At 46.7% G+C, this 27,615-nt stretch overlaps 2 protein-coding genes across 4 annotated transcripts in view; both read right to left on the bottom strand.

The window, feature by feature from the left end:
- CREB3L2 (cAMP responsive element binding protein 3 like 2) overlaps positions 1–5,224 on the bottom strand; it is a 73,998-nt gene extending 68,774 nt beyond the window's left edge. For both annotated transcript variants that reach the window (XM_053407443.1, XM_053407444.1), the window contains exon 1: positions 4,746–5,224. In XM_053407443.1, the coding sequence (XP_053263418.1) occupies positions 4,746–4,853 (108 nt within the window). In that variant the 5' untranslated portion in view covers positions 4,854–5,224. The remainder of the gene's footprint in view (positions 1–4,745) is intronic.
- Positions 5,225–17,343: 12,119 nt separating this feature from the next.
- On the bottom strand, positions 17,344–24,463 carry SSBP1 (single stranded DNA binding protein 1). 2 transcript variants are annotated; one of them, XM_053406202.1, is made up of 6 exons: positions 24,394–24,463; positions 23,151–23,214; positions 22,843–22,983; positions 21,402–21,489; positions 19,613–19,701; positions 17,344–17,517 (listed from the first exon to the last, which is right to left on the bottom strand). In XM_053406202.1, exons 1-6 carry the CDS (start codon positions 24,415–24,417, stop codon positions 17,474–17,476), a joined length of 450 nt encoding a protein of 149 aa, XP_053262177.1. In that variant the 5' UTR covers positions 24,418–24,463; the 3' UTR covers positions 17,344–17,473. The 2 variants fall into 2 exon arrangements, with proteins under 2 accessions (XP_053262177.1, XP_053262176.1); XM_053406201.1 differs by having other exon boundaries at positions 21,402–21,496; positions 22,844–22,983.
- Positions 24,464–27,615: the final 3,152 nt, after the last annotated feature.

The following is a 27,615-nucleotide window of genomic DNA, read 5'->3' as shown; positions in this document are numbered from 1 at the left end:
GCAGAGTCTGTAACCCGAAGTGTCTGTAACCTGAAGCATCTGTAACCCGAGGTACCACTGTAGTTTATCAGGGATAGCAAAATGTGTCTGCTCTCTGGGTTAGGAAGTCAGAAGCCGACTCAGACTGTTGGTATATAAATTCTAAAAACAGCAACAGATTTTTGTTTTCATTTCAAGAAGCCCACAATGATCTATTCTGCACAGCAGAGCTCTCCAGCTATTCAGGCAGAAGTGTTTCCCATAATCTGCTCCTACTAATTACGGCAGGGTTGCTATACGTCTGGAATTTCAAGGTTGGAAGTGGCATCCGGGGGGGAATTTTCATCCTGGATCTTCGGCAACATAAAATTGCAGTCTCCATCCCCACCCCAAGCTCCACCACTTTGGGAATTTTCTATTTGTAAAAAAGCTAAAACATTTGTTTGTGTCCGGATTTTCCCTAAATTAGGATATCAATGATGATGATGATGATGATGATGATAGTAATTTATTATTTATACCCCGCCTATCTGGCTGGGTTTCCCCAGCCACTCTGGGCGGTTCCCAACAGAATATTAAAAACATGAGAAAACATCAGCCATTAAAAACTTCCCTAAAGAGGGCTGCCTTCTAAACGTCAGATACAGTGGTACCTCAGGTTACAGACGCTTCAGGTTACAGACTCCGTGAACCCAGAAATAGTACCTCGGGTTAAGAACTTTGCTTCAGGATGAGAACAGAAATTGTGCAGCGGCAGTGGGAGGCCCCATTAGCTAAAGTGGTACCTCAGGTTAAGAACAGTTTCAGGTTAAGAACGGACCTCCAGAACAAATTAAGTTCTTAACCCAAGGTACCACTGTAGTTGTTTATTTCCTTGATATCTGATGGGAGGGCGTTCCACAGGGCGGGTGCCACCACCGAAAAGGCCCTCTGCCTGGTTCCCTGTAATCTCACTTCTCGCAGTGAGGGAACCACCAGAAGGCCCTCGGCGCTGGACCTCAGTGTCTGGGCTGAACAATGGGGGTGGAGATGCTCCTTCCGGTATACTGGGCTGAGGCCATTTAGGGCTTTAAAGATCAGCACCAACACTTTGAATTGTGTTCAAAAACGTACTGATTGAATATTTGAAGCTCTACAAGCAAAGCAGGTTTTTTACCAATGATGCAAATGCGTCATTACTTCACTTGGGGAAACCACTGTCATTTTGATAGGCACGGTGTGTGCACTGGGAGAGCTTCCCTCTTAGAAAGACCACAAAGGAGTATCCTCAGGAATGAGATGCTGTATTTCTGCCAGGAGGGCAGAATGAGACATGCAGGGGAGGGAAAACAATGTCAAGAATGGTGGCGTGCAGGCTTTGCATCCTCTGCAATGTTGCCCTGAAGGCTGGTATTTAAATCCCTTTCAACAGAAGTGAATGTGGGGAGAAAGTAAAGGGATAGCATGGGATGCATGCTAAACATACCCTGGGCTTGTGAGCTTCATTCCCCTCCCAACGTCTCTCCAGAGTATCTCAATTCTTAGCCGGTTTATCCCACAGAACTCAATGGGAACCACTGGGAACCAAGACAGCCCCTTAGGTCACACTAGCACAAGGTGCCCCAACATCAGTGCCAGATTTATGTATAAGCTAAACAAGCTATAGCTTAGGGCCCCACTATCTTGGGGATCCCCAAAAAAATTTAAAGGAAAAGAAACTGGATGTACAGTGGTACCTCAGGTTAAGTAGTTAATTCGTTCCGGAGGTCCGTACTTAACCTGAAACTGTTCTTAACCTGAAGCACCACTTTAGCTAATGGGGCCTCCTGCTGCTGCCGCGCAGCCAGAGCACGATTTCTGTTCTCATCCTGAAGCAAAGTTCTTAACCTGAAGCACTATTTCTGGGTTAGCAGAGTCTGTAACCTGAAGCGTATGTAACCTAAGGTACCACTGTACATTTCCAAAATATAAGATAAAAAACAAATAAATTAAAACCTACATACAACAGTGTTTTGTGTTGTGTAGCCTCCTACGATGTAAGCAATGGGCCCCGCCTGCTAGTCTGCTCCCTAAAATATCACTGGTTTGCTCATTTCTATATATAGGGTGCCAACATTCTGCATGGACTGGTTGCATGGCAACATGTGCAAATGGCTTTTGATACCTATTAGGTCTGTAAATTATCACATAGCATATATTCAACACAAGAAACAGTGACAATTTGTTGTTGACAAAGGACAGCTGGACATATAAAGGGCCCCATTACCTTCAGTAGCTTAGGGCCTCATCAAACCTAAATCCAGCCCTGATAGTTGTTATTGGCTTCCCAATGCCCACCAGCCCCAGCAGGTGGGCCATGGTACAAGATGATCAAAGTTGCAGTCCAACAACATCTGGATAGCATCGCCATGGCTACCCTCCACACAGAGGTGCATCTGGCTTCATCACTGTACCTCTTTCAGGAAATGCTAAAGAATCAACTCTTTACACACCTCAGATGTGTGTTTTCAGGACCCACCATATTCCTGTAACTGTAAGATTTAACCATCTTTAATTCTGGATTTTAAACTGTAACCAAGGGAAGGATGGGTAACAAATTTAATTACTTACTTACTTACTTACTTACTTAAAACCCCTGCGCTAGCACCTGACAAATATACCTGCTATGGATGCACTGAAAGAACGTCCTTGTGATAAATCCCAGCTGAAATTAATTTCCATATACCCATAACAGATCGCACGTTGAGTCAGCCACACTTCTAAAATGTTCAGTCTAGGACAGCACAGACTGGCATGCTGAGCTCCAAGAATTAATGCCATAAGCAGAGAAAGTGGTTGAACCTAATTGCCTCTTGACTGCTGAGCTGCACTGAGGCTATCACATCTAGAACCCCTTATTAGGTACTTTGGTTTAATTGCAATGGGGAGTGTCCATGCCATTGCCACGTGTTGCCAGGAACGCTACTGTGTGAAGAGTGCAACCAGACTCTGCAGTCCCAAATCAACCACACGGGGTGCGTTCCTAGTACCCTATGAATGGCAAATGTACCATTTGATGCCAAAAACTAAGATGAAGCACCATCTTCTGTTGAAATACCTAGGCTCGATACAAGGGTATGCTTGCTTTGGGGCAGCAAGGATCTTTTCACCAGCAGAAATAAAGTGTAAACAACCAGGGCCAGGGAAACTTAGCCTCCTCTAATATTTTGGATACCCCTCACCCCAGGATATTGAGAGGTGGGGTGTTGTGTGCCAGAGAGCTAGGGAAATTCTCTTTGTGAAATGCAGAGAGACTTGTTGCTCTCTCAGACACCACACTAGTCTGGATGGATAGGACATTTGCCATGTGGAAATGCATTAGTATATATGTGAATATGAACTGCGCGTGCAGCCAGTGCCAACTTGGAGTCTGTTTTTAAAACGTTATGTCCTCACAGTGGGTGGAAGCACTTTTCCCTCTGACTTTTCAAAAAGTTGGTTCTCTTCCTGAGGAGGAAAATTCATTCTGCACATTTCAAAATGCTTTCTCCTCAGATGTGTTTTCCTTCTAAAAAAGAAAAAACTCAACTTTTTACAGTGGGGAGGAACTTTGCACATGCTCCAAGTCATTCTTGCCTTAAGTGCCAAGCATTCTCAAAATAAAAGTGAGATGGTAACAGAAAAAGATACACACACCACCAACTTTGCTTGCTCAAACAGGTCTCCTTTTTCTCCAGCAGTCTGGGAATAAAGTTGTACGTGCAGAGACTGAGTTTGGATAAAGTCGCTGGTGCACACTTTCCAGCAAGAGGAAAAACCTCCAACATCTGGCACAAAGCACTGATTATCTCTTATTTGCTTTCATGGCTACCACTGCAGAACCACCATAAATATTCTTTGGAGACGTGGGCATTTACTTCCTTTCAGCAAACTAAAAGCAGGCAGGGCAGAGGGAACACAAGAAACCAGGTCTGCAAAAGTTTCAGAGCTTGGAATGCTGCCCAAAGAATGAGACCGTTATTGCAGTTCTCAGAAAGACTGCTATTTTCTTGCTGACAACTCTTAATAGGAACCTCTTAATGTGCAGAAACAGGAAAGAGTCCAATCAAAAGTTTCGTAACAAGCACTTCTGAAGAAATAGGAATCCCCACGCTTAAACCACACACACATATATATATCTGCTGGTCCAAACAGGCCTTGTGGGCAGTAATTAGATTTGCATCAAGAAACACAGATAACCCTTCAAAGTACAGGTATTTCCTCCTTGCGTCAGCGGCTGCTAATTCCCCCCCCTGCTGAAATTCCAAACTCCATTTTTTAAAAAACCATAAAGCTGTTTTGAGAACTCTTCACTGGCCCTACAGCAGACAGCACCTGGCACTTATTCTAACAGCCATGAGCAGACAGAGCAGAATGCCCTTTTTGAAAACAGAGGGAGGAAAACTTAAGTCATGAAAGGGGAGGTGGAGAGACAAAGTGCAAGAGATGCCAATTCCAGATGAGCTCAACATAACTTTTTTTCCAAGAAAAAAGAGACTCCTCCTACATAATGAAAGCCCAGGAAGGGGTTACTAATAGCAGGGTGACTTTCTGAAGCCAGATGTGCACCAGCCAGAACTTTTTCTTCCACCCACAAAGAGTAAACCCCACCTCGAAGTTACTTTTTAAAAAACCACACACTGTGCCTATTTTCTTACAGGGTGGATAACTGCATCAGCAAGCCAACAGAATAAAGTTCCATTGTGCCGCCCCATTTTCCCATGCCTTCCACCACTACCACCGTCCCAGTGTTTTGACCGTGTTCTCACCGTGCTGTAGAGCAGGGCATCAGAGTCCACCGGTTCCGACAACTCGCTCAGCTTTCGGTCCCAGTGCAACAGGTTCTGCTCCCCGCTTTCCAGCCCATCCATGGCCATTTCGGACCTCAGCAATACCAAGAGCGGGAGTGGGGAGAGAAATATGCACTCTTGGAGCACCTCGGAACGATCACAGAAAACAAACTTGTGCCATAAGGCTGAAAAAAACAACGCCGCCCCTGCCTCTGTGCGCCTTAGTCCCTTAGAAAAGGAATAAAATAGAAGCTATATAATAATATAACTGAAAATGTCAGACACTCGCCAATCTACAACTAGCAAAAAATAAATAAATGCAACAGCCAGCTAGTTTTGCAACCATATGTCCTAGATCTCGGGCGCGCATCTGCTTTCAAGCAAGACCTCCGTTGTCTTACTGGCAGAGACCTTCCCCAGAGCTCCTGAAACCCCAAACTGCCACCAGCTGTTGCCTTCCCTCCAGCCCCCACCAGATTCTTGGCTCCGCCCCCCCCGCCCTGGCCAATCAGCGAAGGCAAGCTCGGGACCTTCGAAGGCGAGCGCCCAATCAGAATCCAGAAGCCGATTCCCTGGCTCTTCCACCCTCCCCATTCCATAGCCGCTTCCTACACTTCCCCAGCTGTGGAATGTGGGCGGGGAAGTCCCGATTACGTCACGCAGGAAAAAAGCCTCTCCACCCCGCCCCGCCTCCCTCGACCCTCTCTGTCCCTGACCAATAGCCTTCCGCCCTGGATGTTCCAGCCGCTCCGAGGGACCGGCAACGTTCGGAAAGTGGCGCGCGCCGCAGCCAATGACCTAGCGACAAGACAACAGCTTTGGGGAAAGCCCCGCCTACTTTTGGAGGAGCAAAATAAAAATAAAGCCTTGAAAGTAGACCCGGGGGAAATCAACCTCTTAACACTGGAGAGGGGAGGGAGGGAACAGGAAATGGGCTATGATTCTTCCTTGCAGCTCAATGTCCGGGACCAAGTTGCCACTGAGTTTCTCTGGACCCGGATTGATTGCTTTATAGGGAACTGGGAGCAAAGTTCTCTTTTCTTGAGAAAGCAAACATCAGAACAGAGCTGAAAAGAAAAGGTGTGGGAGAGGAAGCCGGATCCAAAACGGGGGCGAGGGATGACTATATGGGCACATCAAAAGGAACATTTGGGGCGTTGAAAAACTCAGGACAAGTCGAAGTTAGGTTAGGAGATGTAAAAAGTGACTGATAAGAATTTGAAAAGTGAGTTAAGCAGTCGAGGCTCCCTTGGACTCACAGGACTCTGAGCAACCATGCCCATTATTCATCCCCCTGCTAAAGATAAATCCCCCCACAGACTCATAGATCTGTAAGCAATGCCAGATTTACATATAAGTTAAACAAGCTATAGCTTGGGGCCCCACTCTCTTGGCCCCCCCAAAAATAAAGGGAAAAGCTTCCTCAGGAAAGGGCAGCAAATTGTAAGCTGTTTAATTTATCATTGTTGTATTTTGTCTTGACAGGGAGGCGGAGAGGCAGTTGTGAGATTTTCTGCCTCAGAAGCCAAAACAAATTTGGCTGGCCTTTGATACTTATGTACCTTGGACTTCAGGGGGCGAGGGCACCATTTGGTGCTCCGCTTCAGGCAGCAAAATGATTTGGGTCAGCCCTGGCACATGTCCCTGTATGTGTACAGACACGTTTCTCCCCACATACTTCACAGCATTCGGCAGGACACACTTAACATGTACACAACAACAAAACTCCCATGTAAAGTGCAGATTACAGGAAAACTGCGGTGGGGTGGGGAGAGAGAGCAAGATAGTAATGGCATAAGTACACTTCAACCAAAGGGTGGAGTTGGATGTACCTCTGTAAGAATAACAGTGACACCTTTTTCTGTTCCAAGGTGCATTTCAAAGGGTGCAACAAAAGCAAATAGTCCACTAGTTCATTGTGTAACTGTTATGAAAGAGCTGGTACATTTGCTTGTTTTCCTCTTCTTCCTTCCCTCTCCACCTTTATTCCTTCCACATCATGGCATTAGATTGCAAAGCATGGCTTTTAAAAAATATAATTTACCTTGAATGCACTGGCAGAAAGGTGGTGTATAAATCAACAAGCATGACCCAGTTCTGCAAGCTTTCAATACAGTACACATTGAAGGACAAAAGCCACCTTAGGACAGCACTGATTAATTGGTCTTCATAACATCACCTGCCTACCATATGCATTTCCCAATCCCCAGATTATGGGATGTCAGTGGCGAATAGTCCTGAGGCTCTTCCAGACAACCTGTTTTCCAATTTGTTTATGTGGAGATCAGCTGAGCTTTCTTTCTGATTTGTTTGTGGGGAGATTATAGCACAACGAAGATCCGTCCTGATTTGAATGCAGGATGGTTATGTGTCTTCCTTTGAAATCATTCACTTATGAAGTGCATTTCCCTATCACTTACCTAACTGCAAAAAGTCCAGGGTTTTTAGAAATGGATTCGTTGCAACAGAGCTCTTCCATCCCTTTTAATTGCACACCTTATATAAATCCTTGCTGCAATTTAAATAGCAACACATTTCCTCATAGTGTGGAAGACTGTGACCTGTCTGCCTGCTCAGTCTGCTCCAGGTGCTAAGTGTCAATGGGCAACTTCAAGGCCCCATCAATGTTGCTTTTGTTTCCAGCCCACTCAGGCAAATGCAACATAACATGTGAGCAGAGTAATGCACACATAGCTGCAGTGCCTGCTGGAGTGAAAAAGGAACTAGAGGAGATAGCCAGCCTGGTCAGCAATAACCAGAGCAGAAGGTCATGAGGATGGGAACACCACAGGGGATACGGGGGGATGGGACTCTGCAGCCACCCAAAGCCCAGCATCCTCTGCCTGAGGAATGCACCCCTTCAGCCTAGTGGAAGGTCCAGCCCTCCTAGTTTTACCTAGACTTTACATGCAAGTATTCAACAACAAAAGTGCTGCCTCCTCAAAAAGTGCAGGTGTGACATTACCAATCTCAAGAAGACGACAAGATGCCAACGTTATCAAGGGCTCTATCCAAAGCCAAGGTTATAGCAGCTGGCTGGAGGCTGGTTTTCACATTATGAAAGACATTCTGAAATGCTAGGCCAGAGGGTGTGAGGGTGTTTGCATTTCTGATCCTTTTGCAAGCAAAATTTCAACTGTACTCACATGACCTTTAGTGGAGTTTGTATTAAATAGCATTCATCTTTTTCTGTTTAAAAGATGTATGATTATGTAGCTGGGCAGAGAGGTGCTGTGCAGCTGCCACTCATTCGGAAGAAGTTCTGGTTGCACTTATTACTGATATACCTTTTCTATTGAGCCGTTTCCGATGAGTGTGGAATAACTGGCCCTGTTTGCATGTAAACCTGCCTCTCCCTTGCCTCCCTTCACACTGTTAAAAGCTGCACACTGCACTGTTATAGTTGTGTTAATGTTTCCGATGTAATTAATGTAAAGTATAATTATATGCATTTTGGAGGGGGCGGGACTCCTTGAAAACAAACAGTAATTATGTGTACACAAGAAGATTTAACCTGGGGGATTTCTCCATGTAAAGCAGAAGCTGTGGCCTGCCAGATGGTGTTGGACTAGCTTCCATTATTCCTGACCATTGGCTGGGACTATTGGGATCTAAAGTGCAACAACATTGAGCAGGCCACAGGTCTATACCATGGTAGCTCGGGTTAAGTACTTAATTCATTCCAGAGGTCCGTTCTTAACATGAAACTGTTCTTAACCTGAAGCACCACTTTAGCTAATGGGGCCTGCTGCTGCTGCCGCGCCGCCAGAGCACAATTTATGTTCTCATCCTGAAGCAAAGTTCTTAACCCGAGGTACTATTTCTGGGTTAGCGGAGTCTGTAACCTGAAGCGTATGTAACCTGAGGTACCACTGTATTCTGCCACACAGTTATGACCCCCTTCCCCAGTCAGTTCACCTTCACATTCTCACAGCCTGTACAAGTGACCAGTCTTAAGTGGCTGCTCTTTGTAGAATACAAATCCCAACACATCGTGCAGACGCAGGAATGTTTCTGAAAAACCACCGTAGAGGAGAGTGCTCATGAGCTTGGGTCCTGCTCGGAAGTTTCCCACGGGCATCTAGGTGACCACTGAGGGAACAGGATGCTGTCCCAGATGGGCCACTGACTTGATCCAGCAGGTTCTCCTTGCGTTCTTACGTTCTAGAGGCCAAAGAGTCTTCCAGCCTACAACTAACCCGCAAAGAACACAACCAAGAAAGTTGCTGTTTTAATAAAGGGTTCTGTGCGGGTGGCACTGTGGATTAAACCACAGAGCCTAGGACTTGCCGGTCAGAAGGTCGGCGGTTCAAATCCCCCGACGGGGTGAGCTCCCGTTGCTCAGTCCCTTCTCCTGCCCACCTAGCAGTTCGAAAGCACATCAAAGTGCAAGTACATAAATAGGTACCACTCCGGCAGGAAGGTAAACGGCATTTCCGTGCGCTGCTCTGGTTCGCCAGAAGCGGCATAGTCGTGCTGGCCACGTGACCCGGAAGCTGTACGCCGGCTTCCTTGGCCAATAAAGCAAGATGAGCACTGTAACCCCAGAGTCGGCCACGACTGGACCTAATGGTCAGGGGTCCCTTTACCTTTACCTGTGCCCTTTTGGCCAAAACAGAGCCAACCAGCTTCTAGCTCAGGAACATCCAATGTCTGAAGCAGAACAAGTGAGGAGTCTGGCTTGGAGTGAGCCCCAAGAACCAGATGGAGAAGTCCAGAGGGTTGCATTTGGCCCCTGGGCCCAAGTTTCCCTGCCCCCTGTTCTATCTGAATCAATCATCTTATTCCGCATGATGAGAAATTAGGAACTAAACAACAGCAAAAAAAAATGATGCCCCATTCTATGAATAGCCCCCAGCCTTCTGCTGATATCCTGCATCATGGGTTGGGGAACCTGCAGCTCTCTAGCTGTTGTTGGACTCCAACTCCCATCAGCCCCTGCCAGTGTGGCCAATGGTCAGGCATGATGAGAGTTGTAGTTCAGCGACATCAGGAGGGGCCTGGGTTCCCCATCCTTTCTGTAGCTACTCAGTGCAGCATATCTGAAAGCACAGCACTCCAGAGCTGTCGCTGACAAAGCTCTGCAATCTACGAAAGCTCATTCTATGAACGTCCAAAACCTTGCACTGGGCAATGTGCCTGCCGCTGTGCTTTTAACTGAACCATTCCAGTCAAGCACAAGGGCAAGGGCAGGGTTTCCTCATAACTCAGATTGGAAACTGCAAAGGCTATCTGGATAAGGGCCAATGACTCCAACTGGCTCAAAGGCCAAGTTATTTCCCAGCAAAAAAATTGCAAAATTCACAGTGTTGCTTTGTAATGTCTGTCATTCTGAAGCTCCTTCCCAGCTTTCCAATGGAACAGGGACGTAGACTGCAAGAAGGGCCATGCTAAATCAAGCCAATAGCCCATCTAGTCCGGTATCCTGTTTTCTCTATAGCCAACCATTATGTCTATGGGAAGCCTACAGGCAGGACCTAAATTTGCACTCCCATTTGTGATTCTTAGTGGCTGGTATTCAGAGGCAGCCATCATGGCTAGTAGCTGTTGATAATCTTATCCTCTGTGAATTTATTTTATTTAAAAAAGGAAAAAAACCTCAAAGTGGTTTTAACGCTATATAAGTTGATGGCCATCACTACCTCTTGTACCTGCTTCTTTTTTAATATATATATTTTATTGAACAATTTTAGCAAACAAATTATCAATCAATATCACCATTTACATTCCCCCCCTCTTTTTTCCCTCTCTCCCTTCCCTCCCTCCCCCCCAGACTTCCCACAGCTCCCCTCTCTGGTTTCTATGCGCATATTGTTCTCTGCATATTATAAAATTGTACATATATTGCCTTATCCATCATGTATTCAACTAATAAATTTGTGGATGTTTATTCAAAACCTGTCAAGGAGTCCAAATCATTTTGTTGTCTTTTTAGATAATTTGTAAAAAGTTCCCATTCTTCCTTAATTGTACCTTCTTACACATGCAAAGAGGGACGCGGGTGGCGCTGTGGGTTAAACCACAGAGCCTAGGGCTTGTTGATCAGAAGGTTGGAGGTTCAATTCCCCACGACGGGGTGAGCTCCCGTTGCTCAGTCCCTGCTCCTGCCAACCTAGCAGTTCGAAAGCACATCAAAGTGCAAGTAGATAAATAGGTACCACTAAGGCGGGAAGGTAAACAGCATTTCCATGCACTGCTCTGGCTCGCCAGAAGCGGCTTAGTCATGCTGGCCACATGACCCAAAAGCTGTACACCGGCTCCCTCGGCCAATAAAGCAAGATGAGCACCACAACCCCAGAGTCGGCCACAACTGGACCTAATGGTCAGGGGTCACTTTACCTTTACCTTTACACATGCAAATACATAGCACATAGTACATTGCAGGAGCATAGGAATATCAGAAGCTGCCTTATGCAGAATTGGACTGTTGATCTATCCAGCTAAATATTGTCTACACTGACTGGCAGCTGGTTCCCAGGGTTTCAGGCAGCACTCTCTTCTAGGAGACAACAGGGATTGAACCTGAGACCTTCTGCATGCAAAGCACATGCTTTACCACTGAGCTACAGCCCTTCTCTTGCAGAGATTGGTTGGCTTCAAAGCCTATCCAGAACAACAGACCTGGACCAGACTTTGGCTTCTTGAATGCCCTCTGCATAAAGATAAACAGCCAGAGTGTGGGGGAGGGGGGGAGAGATACACTGCCTGTTATGTCCGTTCACAGAGATCAACATCTACGCCTCTGTTCTTGCTCACAACTGAACTGGAACAGTTCGAAGATAAACGATGACGAGCGATCACATGAACAGGTTGAGCGGCTTCTCTTATCAGATTTAAGTTCCCTTGTTAGGTATTGGCTCATAGGGCAATCCTGTACTCACACAGTGACATGTGCAGAGTCCCAGTGATGTAGATGGCCTGGGGCATAGGGGACTGGGTCCCACATCGCAGCCGTTGCTGGCCAGATAAGCTGGTTTCACACCACAAAGTTTCGTTGCAAATGGTTCTTTGTTTTCTTTCCATCCCCCTCTTGCTCCTAAAACATTCCACTCTTCATTTACTGGCTTCCTCCAGTCCTAGTTCTTCTAGCGCCCCCCCCTTTTTTTACAGAATTCCAGTTTTGTGAATGATAAACTGGCTTTTAAAAAAAGAATCAGATAGAAATTTACAGAGCCCAGATCCATTGGCTGCTATGAGCCACTGTAAGTAAAAAATGCACCTCCGTGATTGTCAAATAATGCCTCCTTATCATATCCAGAGACAGTCTATCCCTAGATATGATATGCTGAGGACAAAGAATGGGTAAGGGCTTGCTGCTTCATTGCCCTGAAAACATCTAACTGGCCACTCTATGAAGCTGAAGGCAGGATTAGATGTTCCATGGCCTGATCTAACAGAGCTCTTAAGGTTTTAACTGCATGTATGATAAAAAACCTTATATGACCAGCTGGAAGGTTAAACCGATTCCCTCATTATATGCAGCTGCTATAGCTGAATGTAAGACAAGTCTGCCAAGGGCCCATCTAGTAACAGAATCATGGAATTGTAGAGTTGGAAGGGTCCTCTAGTCCAATCCTTTGCAATGCCGGAACCACAGCTAAGGAATTCCTCATAGATGACCATCCAACCTCTGCTTTAAAATCTCCAATGAAGAGGAGTCCACCACCTTCTGAGGGACCCGGTTCCACTGTCGAACAGCTCTTACCATCACCAAGTTCTTCTTGATGTTTAGTTGGAATCTACTTTCTTATAATTTGGATCCATTGGTTCGGATCCTACGCTCTAGAGCTGCAGAAAACAAGCTTGCTCCATGTGGCAGCCCTTCAAGTATTCAAAGATGACTATCCTATCACCTCTCAAGCCTTCGATTCCCCAGGCTAAACATACCCAGCTTAGAATGGCCCCTGCCTGGCATTAGACAAGCCTCTAGACTAGTCCAGATGTTCTCTCATCCTCTCTGACTGCTGGTCATGCAGAGTGGGGTGAAGGGAGTTGGATTAAACAACATCTGGAGGCCACAGATGTCCGTCCTCGCATTATAAACACATACATACAGGAAAGAGCTACGCTGAAGTACCTGCATTTCAAAAGACTGCTTTGATCCCATCCCCCAACCTGCAGAAACCGCCAAATCAAGCAATGTTGAAAAGGTCAAGGACCAAACAAGCCATCCAAAACCCAAGAGGTCAGAATGACACCCATTTGCAACCCGGAGGGAGTCCAGCCTCCCTCCTGTTCATAAGCTACGTAAGTTGACAATGAGGGAATTATCAGTGTGGCAAGGTAAAGTAATTGGCAGCACATCACTCTCAAATGTAAGGAAGGCTTCACACATGCACTGAACAACTTGCCAGAGTCTACAGCAACCTCCCTCCCCCCAAACTGATGTCTTCCAGAAGTTGTTAAGACTACAAATCCCATCAGGCTCAGCCAGCAAGGTCAGGAATGCAGGTGTTGCAGTCAAGGAACATCTGGAAGACCACAGGTTCTCCTCATCTAGTTCCGGGAACTATAGTTTGAGAGTTTTTAGGAGACCCCTGTTCCCAGGGCTACAACTCCCAGAGTTCTCCAGGAAAAGGGATTGACTGTAGCTCTGTGACATCCATAAAAGGCCTCAGTAAATATACCCTTAAAGATTTACAATACACAAGAGACTATTTACTGTTCCTGCTCAGTTCCTATTTGCACTGAGCTCAGCTACTCCTGCATTAAACACACCCAGTGCTTTTTTTCTACAAAAAATGTTTAGGGGTACAGTCATACCTCGGGTTAAAGTAGCTTCAGGTTGAGCGTTTTCAGGTTGCGTTCCGCGGCGACCCAGAAGTAATGGAACGGCTTCTGGGTTTCACTGCTCGCGCATGCGCAGACGCTCAAAATGATGTCACGCGCATGCACAGAAGCAGTGAATTGCGACACGCGCAGACGCGGGTTGCGTTCTGCTCAGAATGCGAACGGGGCTCCGGAACGGATCCCATTTGCATCCAGAGGTACCACTGTACTCTCATTTTCCTACTCATATTGAAATACTGCTCCTCAATGAGGCCAAACTTAGATTCACCAAATGTTTAAGGGTATGCCTCCCCCCAGAAAAAAGCACTGAATGCTCCCCTTTAAACATGCCCATGTCTCCCTGGGTGCTCACCTTTCTACCTGTTCTGAACAGGAGAGGTGCAAACAGCTTCTCTCTGTAAGCAAGCTCAGTGGTGGTGGTTTGTAGGCATCTTCCCCATCTCCCCACACTGCTAGGGCAGCTGTAGCTCTCTGGTCCTTTTCCCCTCTACCTCCTGCCCAATCCTTTGAATGGGAAATGCCAAGGACTGGGACTTTCTCTGTGCCCTGCTTTTGCTTTCCAGTATAGAGAACCTTGAAATCATCTGCATTAAACGCACATGCAAAACACAGGCCCATTCATTTCAGTTGTGGTTGGCTGCAGGACAGCCATAGGGAAGAGGTGCTGTGGCTCAGTGGTGGTGGTGCTGCTTTGCCTACAAACACAGGAATCTGCATTATGCAAAGTCAGACCATTGGGCTCATCTACAAAACAGGGCTCTCCCCCAGCACTAACTGGAGATGCCAGGGACCTTCTGCACACCAAACAGATGGTCAGCCACTAAGCTATGGCCCTCCCCGCCCTTTCGCACGCAGCGGGTCCCAGGTTCAGTCTGTGCCCTCTTCAGCTAAGGATGAAACACCAGGAGCCACTAGTCCAAAACTGATCAGAATGGACCAGGGGTCTGATTCAATACCAGGTGGCTCCCTACCTTTGCATCACCCTAAAATATTTTAATATTGAATTGTTTCTCGCTGCAGTGGGTTGTGTAGACAGATGTTTCTTTTAAGGGGATAGCTTTTTAGGTATACAAGAGGAGGATGTGATAAAAGCAAACTACCCAGGTAATGTGCATTCCATAAACACATCTCAAATATTGTCAGTGAGCCAGACTTCCTGTGATTGTTTGTAATCCCTCATTTCCCCCTAAAAGATGGATAAACAATATCAACCCTGGCCACTGTCAAAACAATCCATTTCAGAGTGAAATGTATTATTTTCTGCAGCGCAAAGAGCCTGTAAACCATTTCCCCGCCTGATGAGCAGGGGAAAAGGAAACAAACAGAGCTGGTTTTGCCAGGCTGTACCATTTGCAGATGGTGGGAATTTTAAAAAATAATAATTGTGTATTCCTTTTCACCTATGATACTGCTCCTGCACTGGGGATTCTGGCAGTCTCCCACCCAAGGAGCTAAGCCAATCTCAGAATGTTGCAGCACGGTTGCTGAGAGGAGCGAGACCTGGTCAGCACTGAATTACAGAGTTGAAAAGGACCACAAGAGCGGTCTGAACTGGCTGCCAATTTGCTGGCGATTATGCCTGAAGCGAGGGACGTGGGTAGCACTGTGGGTTAAACCACAGAGCCTAGGGCTTGCCCATCAAAACATCGGTGGTTCGAATCCCTGCGACGGGGTGAGCTCCCGTTGCTCGGTCCCTGGTCCTGCCAACCCAGCAGTTCAAAAGCACGTCAAAGTGCAAGTAGATAATTAGGTACCACTCCAGCGGGAAGGTAAACAGCGTTTCCATGAGGTGCTCTGGTTCGCCAGAAGCGGCTTAGTCATGCTGGCCACATGACCCGGAAGCTGTACGCTGGCTCCCTCGGACAATAAAGCGAGATGAGCGCCGCAACCCCAGAGTCGTCCGGTACTGGACCTAATGGTCGGGGGTCCCTTTACCTTTACCTATGCCTGAAGCTGTCAGAAGGGTCCTGCTCTTTCGTTTGCTCTCCTAAAGAGGCGGAGAAGCCACAGGGAAGCAAAGCAGAATCCAGCATTCACAAACTCTGCTTTGCAAACACTGGCCAGAGTGTGCTCTGAGTCACACTGCCAGCATGTGTTTGCCCCCACATTCAGCTGCCCCCACTTCTACAAACAACACCCCACTCCTCCCAAGGTGGCTCCTCTGCACTTTGTCAGTTTGCACACATCCCTTTGCCAATGCAGCCATGCTTCAGTCGGGAGGGCCTGAGGCCAGGGCAGGGACAAGTCCATGGAGCGATGCGGAAAGGATGGCACAATGCATACCTAAGCAAATATTGAACAGAGAACCGACAGGAACATAAAAAGGTCATGAAACTAAACATGATCCCAGAAGAATGCAGTTCAGGGACATGTAATCTCTGTGTCTATCCTGTAACACCTAGAGAGGAAAGGCAAAGCTGAGCTCAGTGCAAGTCACAGATTCAATCCCTGCAGCTAAAAAACAGCTGACCTCCGTCTGACGCCTCCTGAAGTTGCCCCAATCCTTCCATCCCAGCAGAGTTGCTTCCTTCCTGTTCATTTTGCCCTAATTTTCCTGACCTTTAGAAGTGGTTTCCCCATCTAGTTATACTTATGTGCCCTAGGCTTGGAGCAAACAATTCCTCCCTGCCCCCCAGCTGACCAAGAACAAATTGGTAGGCTTCTGGAGAGTGTGTGAATCTGCACACTACAAGCAGAAAGGAATTGCTTTCACTAGTTTTCTGGAACTGTAGCCGTATTGGTCTGTTGTACTACTAAGAATAAGCAAGTCCTCTGTATACTTTTATTTCAAAGAAACCCTGTATGCTTACATCCAAGTTGACCAGCACAGGAATGGGGATTCAAAACTCTGTTTGCCTTGGCAAAAGTTGTAGCAGGGTGGTCTTTATTCCAGCTTAGTTAATCCATCTACCTCTGTGTATTAATAGCTCTAGCTCTGTCCATTGCTAGTATGTGGCCCCCAACAGATTACCCATGAGGGAATGTGGCTCTTGACATAAAAATGTTCTGCAACCCTCAAGTTAAGGGATCTCAAGAAACAGGCTCCTCACAGTAAACCTTACTGGTCAATTGGCAGCCTCATAATTTCAAGGGGGACATGCTGGGTCTCAAACAGAGACCAGGCTATACAAAGGGCAGAATGCAGATCTGAGAGGCACTTAGGGACACTGGAAGTTGCTTTATAACGAGCCACGCCATTGGTCCATCTAGCCCAGTGAAGCCTCCTCTGACTGGCTCCACCAAGGTTCCAGAAATAAGCATTTATCCACTTTGCTTATAGAAGGCTGAAAAAAGGAGAACAGAATGCAGTGGAGAAGGCAGCTTCCTCACACATTTGAGCTTCCTCACACAAGTAATCAGAATGCTGGAATATGGCTAGTCCTGCTATCAAATATGGCTCTGGACTGGGCCTTGCTGATTTGCATAGCTCCCCACCATCCTTGAAACCAATCACAACATTTTCCACAGAACTGAAGAGCAGTTACAATTAACAAGTGAAAAACAATACACATCTCTCTCTCTCTCTCTCTTACATACACCCTGCTTTTGCAAGCTTTCTCTGCAAAGTGAAACACAGAGATGTCAAAAGCCCAGTGCTTCTTTTCTAGAAAAAAGTCACCATGAATGACTCCCTCGTTCTCTTAGAATGGCAATGGCGTCCACCTGAGAGGTGCAGGAACTGGGTTCCGGAGAGTTCCGGTTGAAAAAAAAAGCCCTGCAAAAGCCTGAATCAAGAAAAGAGGGGAACGGGCTGCAAAAATAGACACAGAACACTCACACCAACCTCATTTGTACAAAAGGTTATTTTTAATCATGGAAAAGAAACTATAGGCAGATACATGATTGCAGAATTAGGAAACGCTACCAAAAGAAGAAGAAAAAGGAACAGATGAAAACCAGGTGCCAGGACAGACCGCTCATTCCTTTTCTCTAAGAAGGTCGCTCAGGAAAATAATGTTATCTGCAAGGAGAGAAAAAGAGACATGTTACCCATTCAAACATGGATGGACACTAACACAGAGTCAAAGATCACTGATTTATTAGTCAGCTTCTAAGCGACCATCCCAAGTTGATACGCACATATTACCGTATTTTTCTCTCTATAAGACGCACTTTTTCCCCTCCAAAAATTAATGGGAAATGTGTGTGCATCTTATGGAGCGAATGCAGACTCCATGGCTTCAGCGATAGCAACGCGAAGCCTCCGAAGCGCAGAGGGAGCGCTCCCGAGGCTTTGTGTTGCTTTCGCTGCACAGAGAGGGAGAGCTGCGCAGCGCCCCTTCAGCGAAGCAGAAGGAGAAATGGAAGGGGCTCCGTTTCTCCTGCCGCTTTGCTGAAGGGGCGCTGCGCAGAGGGGGAGAGGTTTTTTTTCTTGTTCTCCCCCTCTAAAACAAGGTGCGTCCTATGGTCAGGTGCGTCCTATAGAGTGAAAAATACATTAAGTTAAAAACTATGAAAACAGCTGAAGCATTTAAAACAAGACTAAAACCAGATGCCCATACAAGAAAACCACCATCCAGAGCAGGCAAGTTTGCAGCTCTCCAGAAGGCAAGTAGAACGTGTCCACATACTAGCCAATGGGTGGATGCTGCTGAGAGTGGCTACTTAATGCGCCAGCAGGGCTAGTCAACCTGACCCCACAACCCGCCTCACATGGATTCTCAGTACGTGGGGAGAGAACAGAGGGTGCAGCCGTTCCAGGACTACCTATCCAAAATAAAGCTAATGGCTTTTACGCGGTGAGCTGCTTACAAATGTTTTGCAACTTTGGGGTTGGTCCTAATAACAGGTTGCATCCAGCTAAGTTTTACTCAGAGCACACCCACTGAAATCAATGAACCCAAGTTAAAGATGTTGATATGTTTCAGTGGGTCTACTCCTGAGTAGGACTAACACTGGCTACAACCCAAAGTTATTGCCAACATACCGTGGGGTGTTTTTAGCAGGTGTTTTGTTCGTTAAAAGGGAATTATTTTCTCCCTCTTTTCCTTACCCAGCTCTCCAAGCTGCCTCTCCTCCAACACCCTGTTGGACAGAGAACGCAGGAAGATGGGAGGAAACCTGTAATCGGTGGCACAGCCAGACATTCAAGTATTTCCTGCTAAACTCCTGAAATCTGAACTTTCAGACAAGGCTCGCTTTCTTTGAGAAAGCAAACAGAGTCTGACCAGCCTCTCAGTCGGCAGAGGGGAAGCGTGCAAAAGCTCACAGACAAGGAAGCAGTAATTCTCTGGATTCTGCCCTCCTCTCAATTTCTGAATGCAGCTCTCAGCTCAAAAGACACATCAAGATGCGTTTAGAAAACAAACGAACTTGTATTTTAGGACAAAGTAAGTTTTAAACCACAGAGTTAAACCACAGAGCCTAGGACTTGCCAATCAGAAGGTCAGCAGTTCGAATCCCCACGACGGGGTGAGCTCCCATTGTTTGGTCCCAGCTCCTGCCCACCTAGCAGTTCAAAAGCACGTCAAAGTGCAAGTAGATAAATAGGTACCGCTCCAGCGGGAAAGTAAACGGCATTTCCGTGCGCTGCTCTGGTTCGCCAGAAGCGGCTTAGTCATGCTGGCCACATGACCCGGAAGCTGTACGCTGGCTCCCTTGGCCAATAAAGCGAGATGAGCTCCGCAACCCCAGAGTCGGTCATGACTGGACCTAATGGTCAGGGGTCCCTTTACCTTTACCTTAAGTTTTAAAATGTGTACAATGGGATAAAGTATGACTGAACGTTCATATGTCATGAGGAAATACATTTAAGGGCATGCATTGCCTGCAAACTTTCTAAAATAAAAACGACTTACACACCAACGAGAAAATGGGAGGACTTAAAGAAGCATGTGCCAAATTAAAGCAGAGCAGACACTTAGCTGTCTTCACTAAGAGCACCCAACAGCGACACCTTGTGGCACAGGCTAGGCATTTAAGGCATTTCTCAGTTCTATCTAAATCCGCCTTGTTGTTCGAAGCAAGGAAGGAGAAAGGTGGTTCGGATGCATGGGCAGCAAGCACAGCCCCCTTCCCCACTTGCTCTGCCTGGCTTGTCATAGGAAATTCTTTACCTGCTATGATTGTTGTGGCTTGCCGCCTTACATTGTTCTTGTCTACGTACTCGCCGTAGTCAATCTTCCCTTCCACGTAGATCCGAGCACTGCCAGAAGCCAAGTATAAGACAACAGGGGAGATTAATGGTGACATTTTGCTGGTAGTGCTTTAAGAGCTACCGCTAACAGATAGCCCTCATCTGATTATTCCGTAGTCACAGAAGGTGTGAGAGGGAAGGAAAATTTCAAAAGCCATTGCGGGGCGGGTGTGTGTGTGCAAACCGGAGGGTGTCTCATCACAGCAGGCTACTGAAATGGGTCCTTCTGGGTCTACACACACACACACACACACACACACACACGCTATTTTAAGTTGTGAGTGGGCTTACAGACTCAGACTCCTAGAATTGTAGAGTTGGAAGGGACCACAAGGATAATCTATATTCCAACTCCTCTTGCAGCGCAGACATCTTTCACCCAACATGGGTCTCGAACCCACAATCCTGAGATTAAGAGGGTCTACCAACTGAGCTATCCCCGAGGGCTTATTTATTTATTACATTTATATTCTGTCCTTCAATCAAGGAGACCAAGGCAGCCTACACGGTTCCCTCCTTCCTCCCATTTTATGTGACGTAGCCTAGGCTGGCAGGTAGTGACCGCCAGAAGGTCAGGCAGTGGGCTTCTTGCTGGCTGCGTGGGGGCTTGAATATGGGTATCCCAGCCAAAATATACTATCCAGTCTGGCTCACGTGGGCTTCCATTCTAGTGTAATGAACATCTTGTGGCTTAGCTGGATTTAGATCACAAATAGGAGAGGACAGTGCAAATAGATATATAAAGGTAAAGGGGCCCCTGACCATTAGGTCCAGTCGTGACCGACTCTGGGGTTGCGGTGCTCATCTTACTTTATTGGCCGAGGGAGCTGGCGTACAGCTCCGGGTCATGTGACCAGCACGACCTAAGCCACTTCTGGAAAACCAGAGCAGCACATGGAAACACCGTTTACCTTCCTGCCAGAGTGGTACCTCTTTATCTACTTGCACTTTGACGTGCTTTCGAACTGCTAGGTTGGCAGGAGCAGGGACCGAGCAATGGGAGCTCACCCCGTTGCAGGGATTCGAACTGCCGACCTTCTGAGCGGCAAGTCCTAGGCTCTGTGGTTTAACCCACAGAACCACCCGCGTCCCACTAAATATATAAGCACCATTAATTACTACGGCCACTACATTTATTACCAGTTCTTCACCTGCAGGTCCTAGGGTGAGTTAGAACAACTTAAAATTTCAGAATTAAAACAAGATAGTCACAAGAAGAGGGTGGGTCCTAACCGTCAGGTGTCAAGGGCCACAACAACAAAAATGCATTTAAATAGCTCCAAAGAACACTAAAACATATTTCATCTATCATCCTTATTGTGAGTTAAGTAAGCCTTAGTATCCCTCCTTATTGTAGACTTGTGTCTAAGGCACAGATTGGCTTGCTTAAGAACATCTAAGTGATTTCATTGCCAGGGGTCTCCTGCCTCAGTTCATACATTAGGCCAGGCCACCAACCCCAGGTTTTCTATACCAGAAGTGGGGGACCTGTGGTCCTCTGGATGTGTCGGACTCCAACTCCCACCAGTCCCAGCCAGCATGGCCAATAGTCAGGAATGATGAGAGATGTACTTGAGTAACACCTGGAAGACCACAGGTCCCCCATGTCTGCTGTGCAGGGGAGATTGGTATACAAAGAATGTCAACAGTAAGCTCCTGAGGTTTTGTAACGCCCTTCTGTTATGGAGACTTCCCCCAGTTTAACTCACCCCTTCTTCACATACTGATACGCCACATCTCTTAGCCCCGGTCTGAACACAGAGATCCTGTGCCATGTCGTCTTCTGTGTAATATCACCTCGGTCAAAAGGAAACACAGAACAGATAAACACCCGTGGATTCATGGTCTTTTCTAGAGGGTGGGTTAAATCAGCCTTTTTGCAACGTGGCTCCCTCCAGCTGTTGTTGTGACTACCAACTTCCATCATTTCTGGCTGGGGCTGATGGAAGGGGGAGTCCAACAACATATGGACGGCACCATGTTGGGCGAATACTTTCATGGGGTGGAAGAAGAGTTCACTTCAACTCCATCGCATCTTCTTTCAACGTGCGATCATGGAGTTTCACGGTGCAGCCACCCCGTTTCTCAACAACAGACACCCACAACAGTTCATTCGGCATCTGTGTGAAGTGTGTTGCCATATGTGCAGAGAGACCCTCCAAACAAAGATTGTTATTAGCCCCAAATCCCAGCACTCCATGGCCTTGCATGGAGGAACTCTACACACATAGAACCCTTTGCCCAAGACATGGAGAGTATGGCTTGTCGAGGACACCCACAGTGGGGCATGCTATGCTACACTGCAACCCCATGAACTTCCTCAATGCCAGAGAGATGCCTACCTAGAAACCCCTACAGTGAGCCATGTTCATTTGGGCAAGGGACCTTTTCCAGCAGACATTGGGTTTATAACACAGGCGAGTTAGTTCCTGCTGTTCAGTGTTAAGAGTACTGTATGTGGGGGACAGACAAGTGCTTGGAGGGCACTGAGTGGGTCAGGAGATGGTGGAGATGGAAGGTGAAGGTGGCCTCAGGAATAAGGGCTGTCCAAAACTTTGGGAACAGGATGTTGATCTAAGGTCAGAAATAGCAATGGCAAAGGTGATGAGGGGCAGGAGTGGGAGAAGGCAAAGAAAAATGAGCCCCCCGGAGCGAAGAGCAATGAAGGACACAAGGCAGGGATAGGAAAAGGAAAAGGAAGAGTCAGAGAATGGAGGGATTTGTACATTGCTTAGAGAAGACTGTAATTAAGTGGTATATAAACTGTTGAAATAAATTATTATTATTATTATTGTTATTATTATTATTAATGTTGCATTTATATGCCACCCTATACCTGGGGGTCTCAGGGCGATTCACAATAAAAGATAAATATAAATAAAATATAAATATATTGGTTATGGGATTTTTGTATTTTATAGATATGCTTATGTATATTATTACCCTCTTTATTATGCTCTCTGCCCTGTGGTCTTTTTGACAAAGGGTCTTAAATAATAATAAAAAACTGGCATTATAACATAGGTTTTGATTAACCTATGCTGAAACGAAGGAGTTGAGACTTTCATCTAACACAGCGTAATGCCAGAACAGCCCCCTAAATATGTCGCAGTTAGCAACGCTGAGCCCTCAGCAGCGACAGAAGCTCACCTCCTTGGAACGATTCGCTTTCTCCCGATCGCCACATCTCGTTGGTTGCAAGGCTGAAGATGGTGACCGGGTTTTTGCCTTCAACTTGCCTCATGACAGGATCCTGTCCTACACGGCCAAGTAATTGGATACGATTCAAGGCTTTGAAGAAGAAAAAGAGAGCAGGAATAACTTAAGAGAAGGAACCACCATGGTTGTGTTGACACACCCTTGGCAGCACGAAAGACAGTTAAATAGCACAACAGGATGATCTGATCCTGATTCCACATGACCCACAGAGCTTGCCTCTCGTCTCAAGAGCTACTTACATCGTTCAAGGACTAAAGGCAGCGTCGGCGACTCAGACTCGTGCCTCACAAACTGGCGCATCACCTAGAAGGAAGGAAAACAATGGGCAAAGCCAATACAGCAGGGATAGGGAATCGTGTTTTTTTCTGTCAAGGGCCACACTTCCCTGGAAGTAATCTCTTAGGGGCCACATGATGGAGTTGGGGAGAGGAACAAAGCTACTTCCCCCCGCTTTTTGCCACACCCCTTTCCTCCATTTTTTTTCTCTTTCCAGTCTGCATGAAATTAGATTGCAGGCCACAGCTACCATCCCTGCAATAGGGCATTTCTGGTGGGGACTGTCACTTGATTTTGGGGGAGCAGGGGAGAGGGAAAAGGTGATGCGAGTGGTCCAGGATGCATCCATGTTTTAGCCGTTTGTGTAGTTCGGTGTCCAGTGACACGCTTCAGCTCTGCTAACAGCCATCACCCATCTTCATCCATTTGCTAGTGCCAATAAATAAAAGGTTTAATAAGGCCACATTTGTACCATACATTCAAAGCACTATTATGCCACTTTAACAGTCATGGCTTCCCCCAAAGAATCCTGGGTACTGTAGTTTGTTAAGATACTCCCATTCTCCTCACAGAACTTCAGTTCCCAGAGTTCCCTCGGGAAAGAGTAGTGCTGTGAGAAGAATATGGGTCTCCTAACAACTCCCAGTGCCCTTAAATAACCACAGCTCCCAGAATCCTTTGGGGGAAGCGATGGGTGTTAAAGGGGTATAATAGTGCTTTATCTATATGGTTTTGACATTGTCTAAAAGGGTCAGGTCTGACTGGGATTCTCGGACCCTGCCACAACAGAGCAGCAAGAGGCCAACAAGTAGCTGCTTAAAGCTGGCATTCTAGGGTTCTGCAGGCATCCAGGGCATGTTGTGCCGAGGAACTTTTTTGTTTTCCAGTTGAGGGTGACATTCCTTTGTGAGTAATCTGTTAGAAGTTGATGGCAAAAGCGGACAGGGCTACTGTTTTTCTCTCCCCCTGCCAGAGGTCTGAAGTATTTGCCTGCAAAGGTCTTTTGCAATTAAGCTGGGCTGCAATTTTTCACAGTTTCTTTGTACCACTTCTCACACTTCAAAACCACAGCCTGCCCAGAAGGTCAAATAGCAGGCATACAACCATAAGCAACTTCCAGCTCCTTGACTTTGCTTTTGATATGTGTCTTCTACTTCACAGAAAACAGCACTTAAAAACTGTGCCAAAAGAATATGGAATTGTTACCTGCAGTAAGGGCCTGCGCAACATTTCTGCTGCTTTCTTTACGTCTTCTTAGTGGGCTTTGCCAGTTCCTCTGAAAGACAAAGCAGCTATTAAAACAATCAGTTTCCTGTTGCCATAATACCTTACTCAATTTGTCTCCTCTTAGAATACAATAAAGCTATCCCTTTTGTCTTTTCTGCACACTTCACATTTGGTATAAGTCCCATATGCGCTATGCATCTAAAGCACAAAGCATAGGAAGCATAGAAACAAGCCAGGAGTAGCTGAAGAAACACAGTATCTCATCAGAGACCTTGCATATACAGTCTGGCCATCTTAACAGACATGGAAGAAAAGGGGATAACTTAAACCCTGCCTTCCAGATGTTGTGGTGCTCGATCTCCCACCAGCCCCAGCTAGTGCAGCCAACTGTCTGGGGTGATGGGAGTCGTAGGAACATCTGGAGGGACACAGATTCCTTATTCCTGGTTTAAAGTGAATCATTTTGTGGCAGACCCCCCAAGTATTTCAGAGAATCCTGACCCTTCTCCTTAACCCACAGGAGTCATTAGACAAGACAAATTAAGTGGATTTCTGGCTGTTGCCCCAGGGTTATAATCAGGACTAAACCATGCCCTTAATCATCCCAAACAATCACTAGCTGCCACCACCAAAATATCAATACAGTGGTAGCTCAGGTTAAGTACTTAATTCGTTCCGGAGGTCCGTTCTTAACCTGAAGCTCCACTTTAGCTAATGGGGCCTCCTGCTGCCGCCGTGCCACCGGAGCACGATTTCTGTACTCATCCTGAATCTAAGTTCTTAACCTGAAGCACTATTTCTGGGTTAGCAGAGTCTGTAACCTGAAGGGTATGTAACCTGAAGCATATGTAACCCGAGGTACCACTGTACTTTGGGCAGGGTGTGTGTGGGTGCATTTTACAGGGTCACCACCCTTTCAACCTCTGCTCACTCTAGCAGGCTCACATGTAGTAGCATGGCTGAGAAGACTGAGACAATAATCTGGGGTGAAAAGATACAATGATTCAAAAGATGACATATTACTTTCACCGAACAGTTATAAATTATGAACACAATACACAGAACATGGCCTCACAGCCAGCTTTGCGGTGAAGGTTAGACAAAGCTGGTTTGTTAATAAGCATTTGTTCCTATTTGCTTGCGGGGGGGGGGGGGGTTACATGACATTGCCTCAAAGCAAGTGCCATTTTCCAGTGCATTTTCCTTCCACTTTCCTTACTGCACAAAGCCTGATCTTTGGAGGCAGCTTGATTGTGCAAGTCCTCCCAGAACTGCAATTTCCAGAGTTCTTTAGGAAGAGGGATTGTCTCTTAAACCACTCTGAGAATTCCAAGTTTCCAAGTTTTATTACGGCAAAAGCCAGTGACACTAAACATCACAAGATCAAACAAAAAGAAATCAACAACATCAGAAAAGAAAAAAAAAATAAAGGATTACACAAGGGAACTTCGCAGTGTGCCATTCAACAGAAGAGATTTACGCTTCCTGATTACTAAAGTGCAAAATTTGGCCACCTCATATGATATTGAGCTTGAGGAATCTTCCAGAAGGTATTTTCGTAGAATTTCGGGGGAGGATTCCAAATAATGTTGTAGGGGTATGAATTTTGATAAAAGCGGCAAAATAAGTTGAACTCGCTCTTCACTATAAAATTCGCAAAATAGAAGGATGTGTGTGACAGATTCTACCTTATTAGACATACAGGGGCAGAGGCGCGCATGCATTGGTACCCGCGTGAATTTGCCGTACAGCACTGCTGAGGGCATTGTCTCAAAGCGGGCTCTAGAGAAAGCCCATCTATAAGCTTCGTTAGTGATGTTAGTTAAGTAAGGGGCAGTTGCAAAATTAGGCCAAGCTTTTAAGCATCTATACGTCTCCGGGAGTAGGGCGTCTTCTTGTTGTAATTCGACATCGTAAAGTCCACTCTGAGAATTGCAGTTCCGTGAGGGGAACAGGGGCCTCCTAACAAATCTCAGCACCCTTTACAAACTACAGATCCCATGATTCTTTGGGGAAGGAAGCCATGGCTGTTTAAAGCGATATGCGGGTGCTTTAAATGTGTAGCGTAGATGTCGAGTTTTAACCGCGTGCTTTAAAAACTGCATTAAGAGAGCATAAATTTGAAGTCGCTCTTTCTATAAAGTTCACAACAAACCCAACGTGGTGGTGAGAAAAATAAGCTTGTGATGCTGACGGCTCTGGGAGAGATGCGCGTCGAAGAAGAGGTGGAGATGCGCTCCCGGCAGGACCCGCTTTGGGGAGAAAAGAGAAGGGAGCGCTCATCGTGCAATACGAGGGATCAGGGAGGAAAATTAAGATGCACGTATGAACAGGAGAGGCACGTCCGAATCCGAGGCAATTAAGGCCAAAACGCGGACACGTGCATAGAGTCACGCGGGCAAAAGCAGCGGGCGTGCAGCTCCAGGGGTTTTACATGAGGTTGCAAGAGGCTGGATATACTGGGCGGGGGTGGTGAGCACCGTGCGGTTTGTTTGCAATGATCATAATAATACGGGATAAGAATAATATATTTATTTATACCCCACCTTTTCCCCGGGCGGGACACAAGGCGGATTACAGGTAAAATCAAATTACAGGTAGAAATCAAAGCAAGGCTTGCTTTAAACAACAACCTGGGGATCTACTGCATTAGGAAAAATGCACCCCTGAATCTCTCCCCGCGCCCTCTGCACCCTCTATTTACCTGGAAGGAAACGAGGCTCCGTTTGCCCTCCCCAGATTCACGCGCTCGGGGCTACGCGGGTCCAAAGAGATAGGCAATTACAGAGAAACCCACCGCGGGTCCGCGCGGATACTTCCGGTGTGAAATGGAATTGGGACCCCTACAGAGCCGACCACGCCGGGTTGAACCATAGAGAGGCGCAGGGGTAGAGCGACGCCACACCGGAAAGAGGGCCGAGGACCCAACGGAGCCTTTAAAGCGGAAGTTGGGGCCGTGCACCGAGCAACCAACCAATCAGCAGCAGCCTTTCCCCCCTCCTCCTCTATAGCCCCCGGACCAGTTTCCGGATTTCAGTGGCGCTATTATTTCCATCCCCACCAGAGGGGAGAGCGAGGCCGGGGAGAGACCAGGCGGGATCAGGTCCGTCGGCTTCCTGCCGCCTGCAGAAGCGGGAGTATTTAAAAGGGACTCAGGAGAAGGAATAAGATAAACAAAGCAAGGGGGGTTGTGCTTGTTTC

This window comes from Podarcis raffonei, chromosome 10 (genome assembly GCF_027172205.1).
Source record: "Podarcis raffonei isolate rPodRaf1 chromosome 10, rPodRaf1.pri, whole genome shotgun sequence".
Classification (NCBI taxonomy): domain Eukaryota; kingdom Metazoa; phylum Chordata; class Lepidosauria; order Squamata; family Lacertidae; genus Podarcis; species Podarcis raffonei.
The sequence above is the reverse complement of the archived record's forward strand: the minus strand, read 5'-3'. Positions and strand labels throughout refer to the sequence as shown.

Excerpts from the sequence above, each read along its gene's own strand:
- SSBP1 (XM_053406201.1), bottom strand. The coding sequence starts at position 24,417 with ATGTTGCGCAGGCCCTTACTGCAG. Across the intron at positions 23,215-24,393 it reads TGCGCAGGCCCTTACTGCAG|GTGATGCGCCAGTTTGTGAG; the intron begins GTAACAATTCCA and ends CCTTCCTTCTAG. Across the intron at positions 22,984-23,150 it reads GCCTTTAGTCCTTGAACGAT|CCTTGAATCGTATCCAATTA; the intron begins GTAAGTAGCTCT and ends TCTTCTTCAAAG.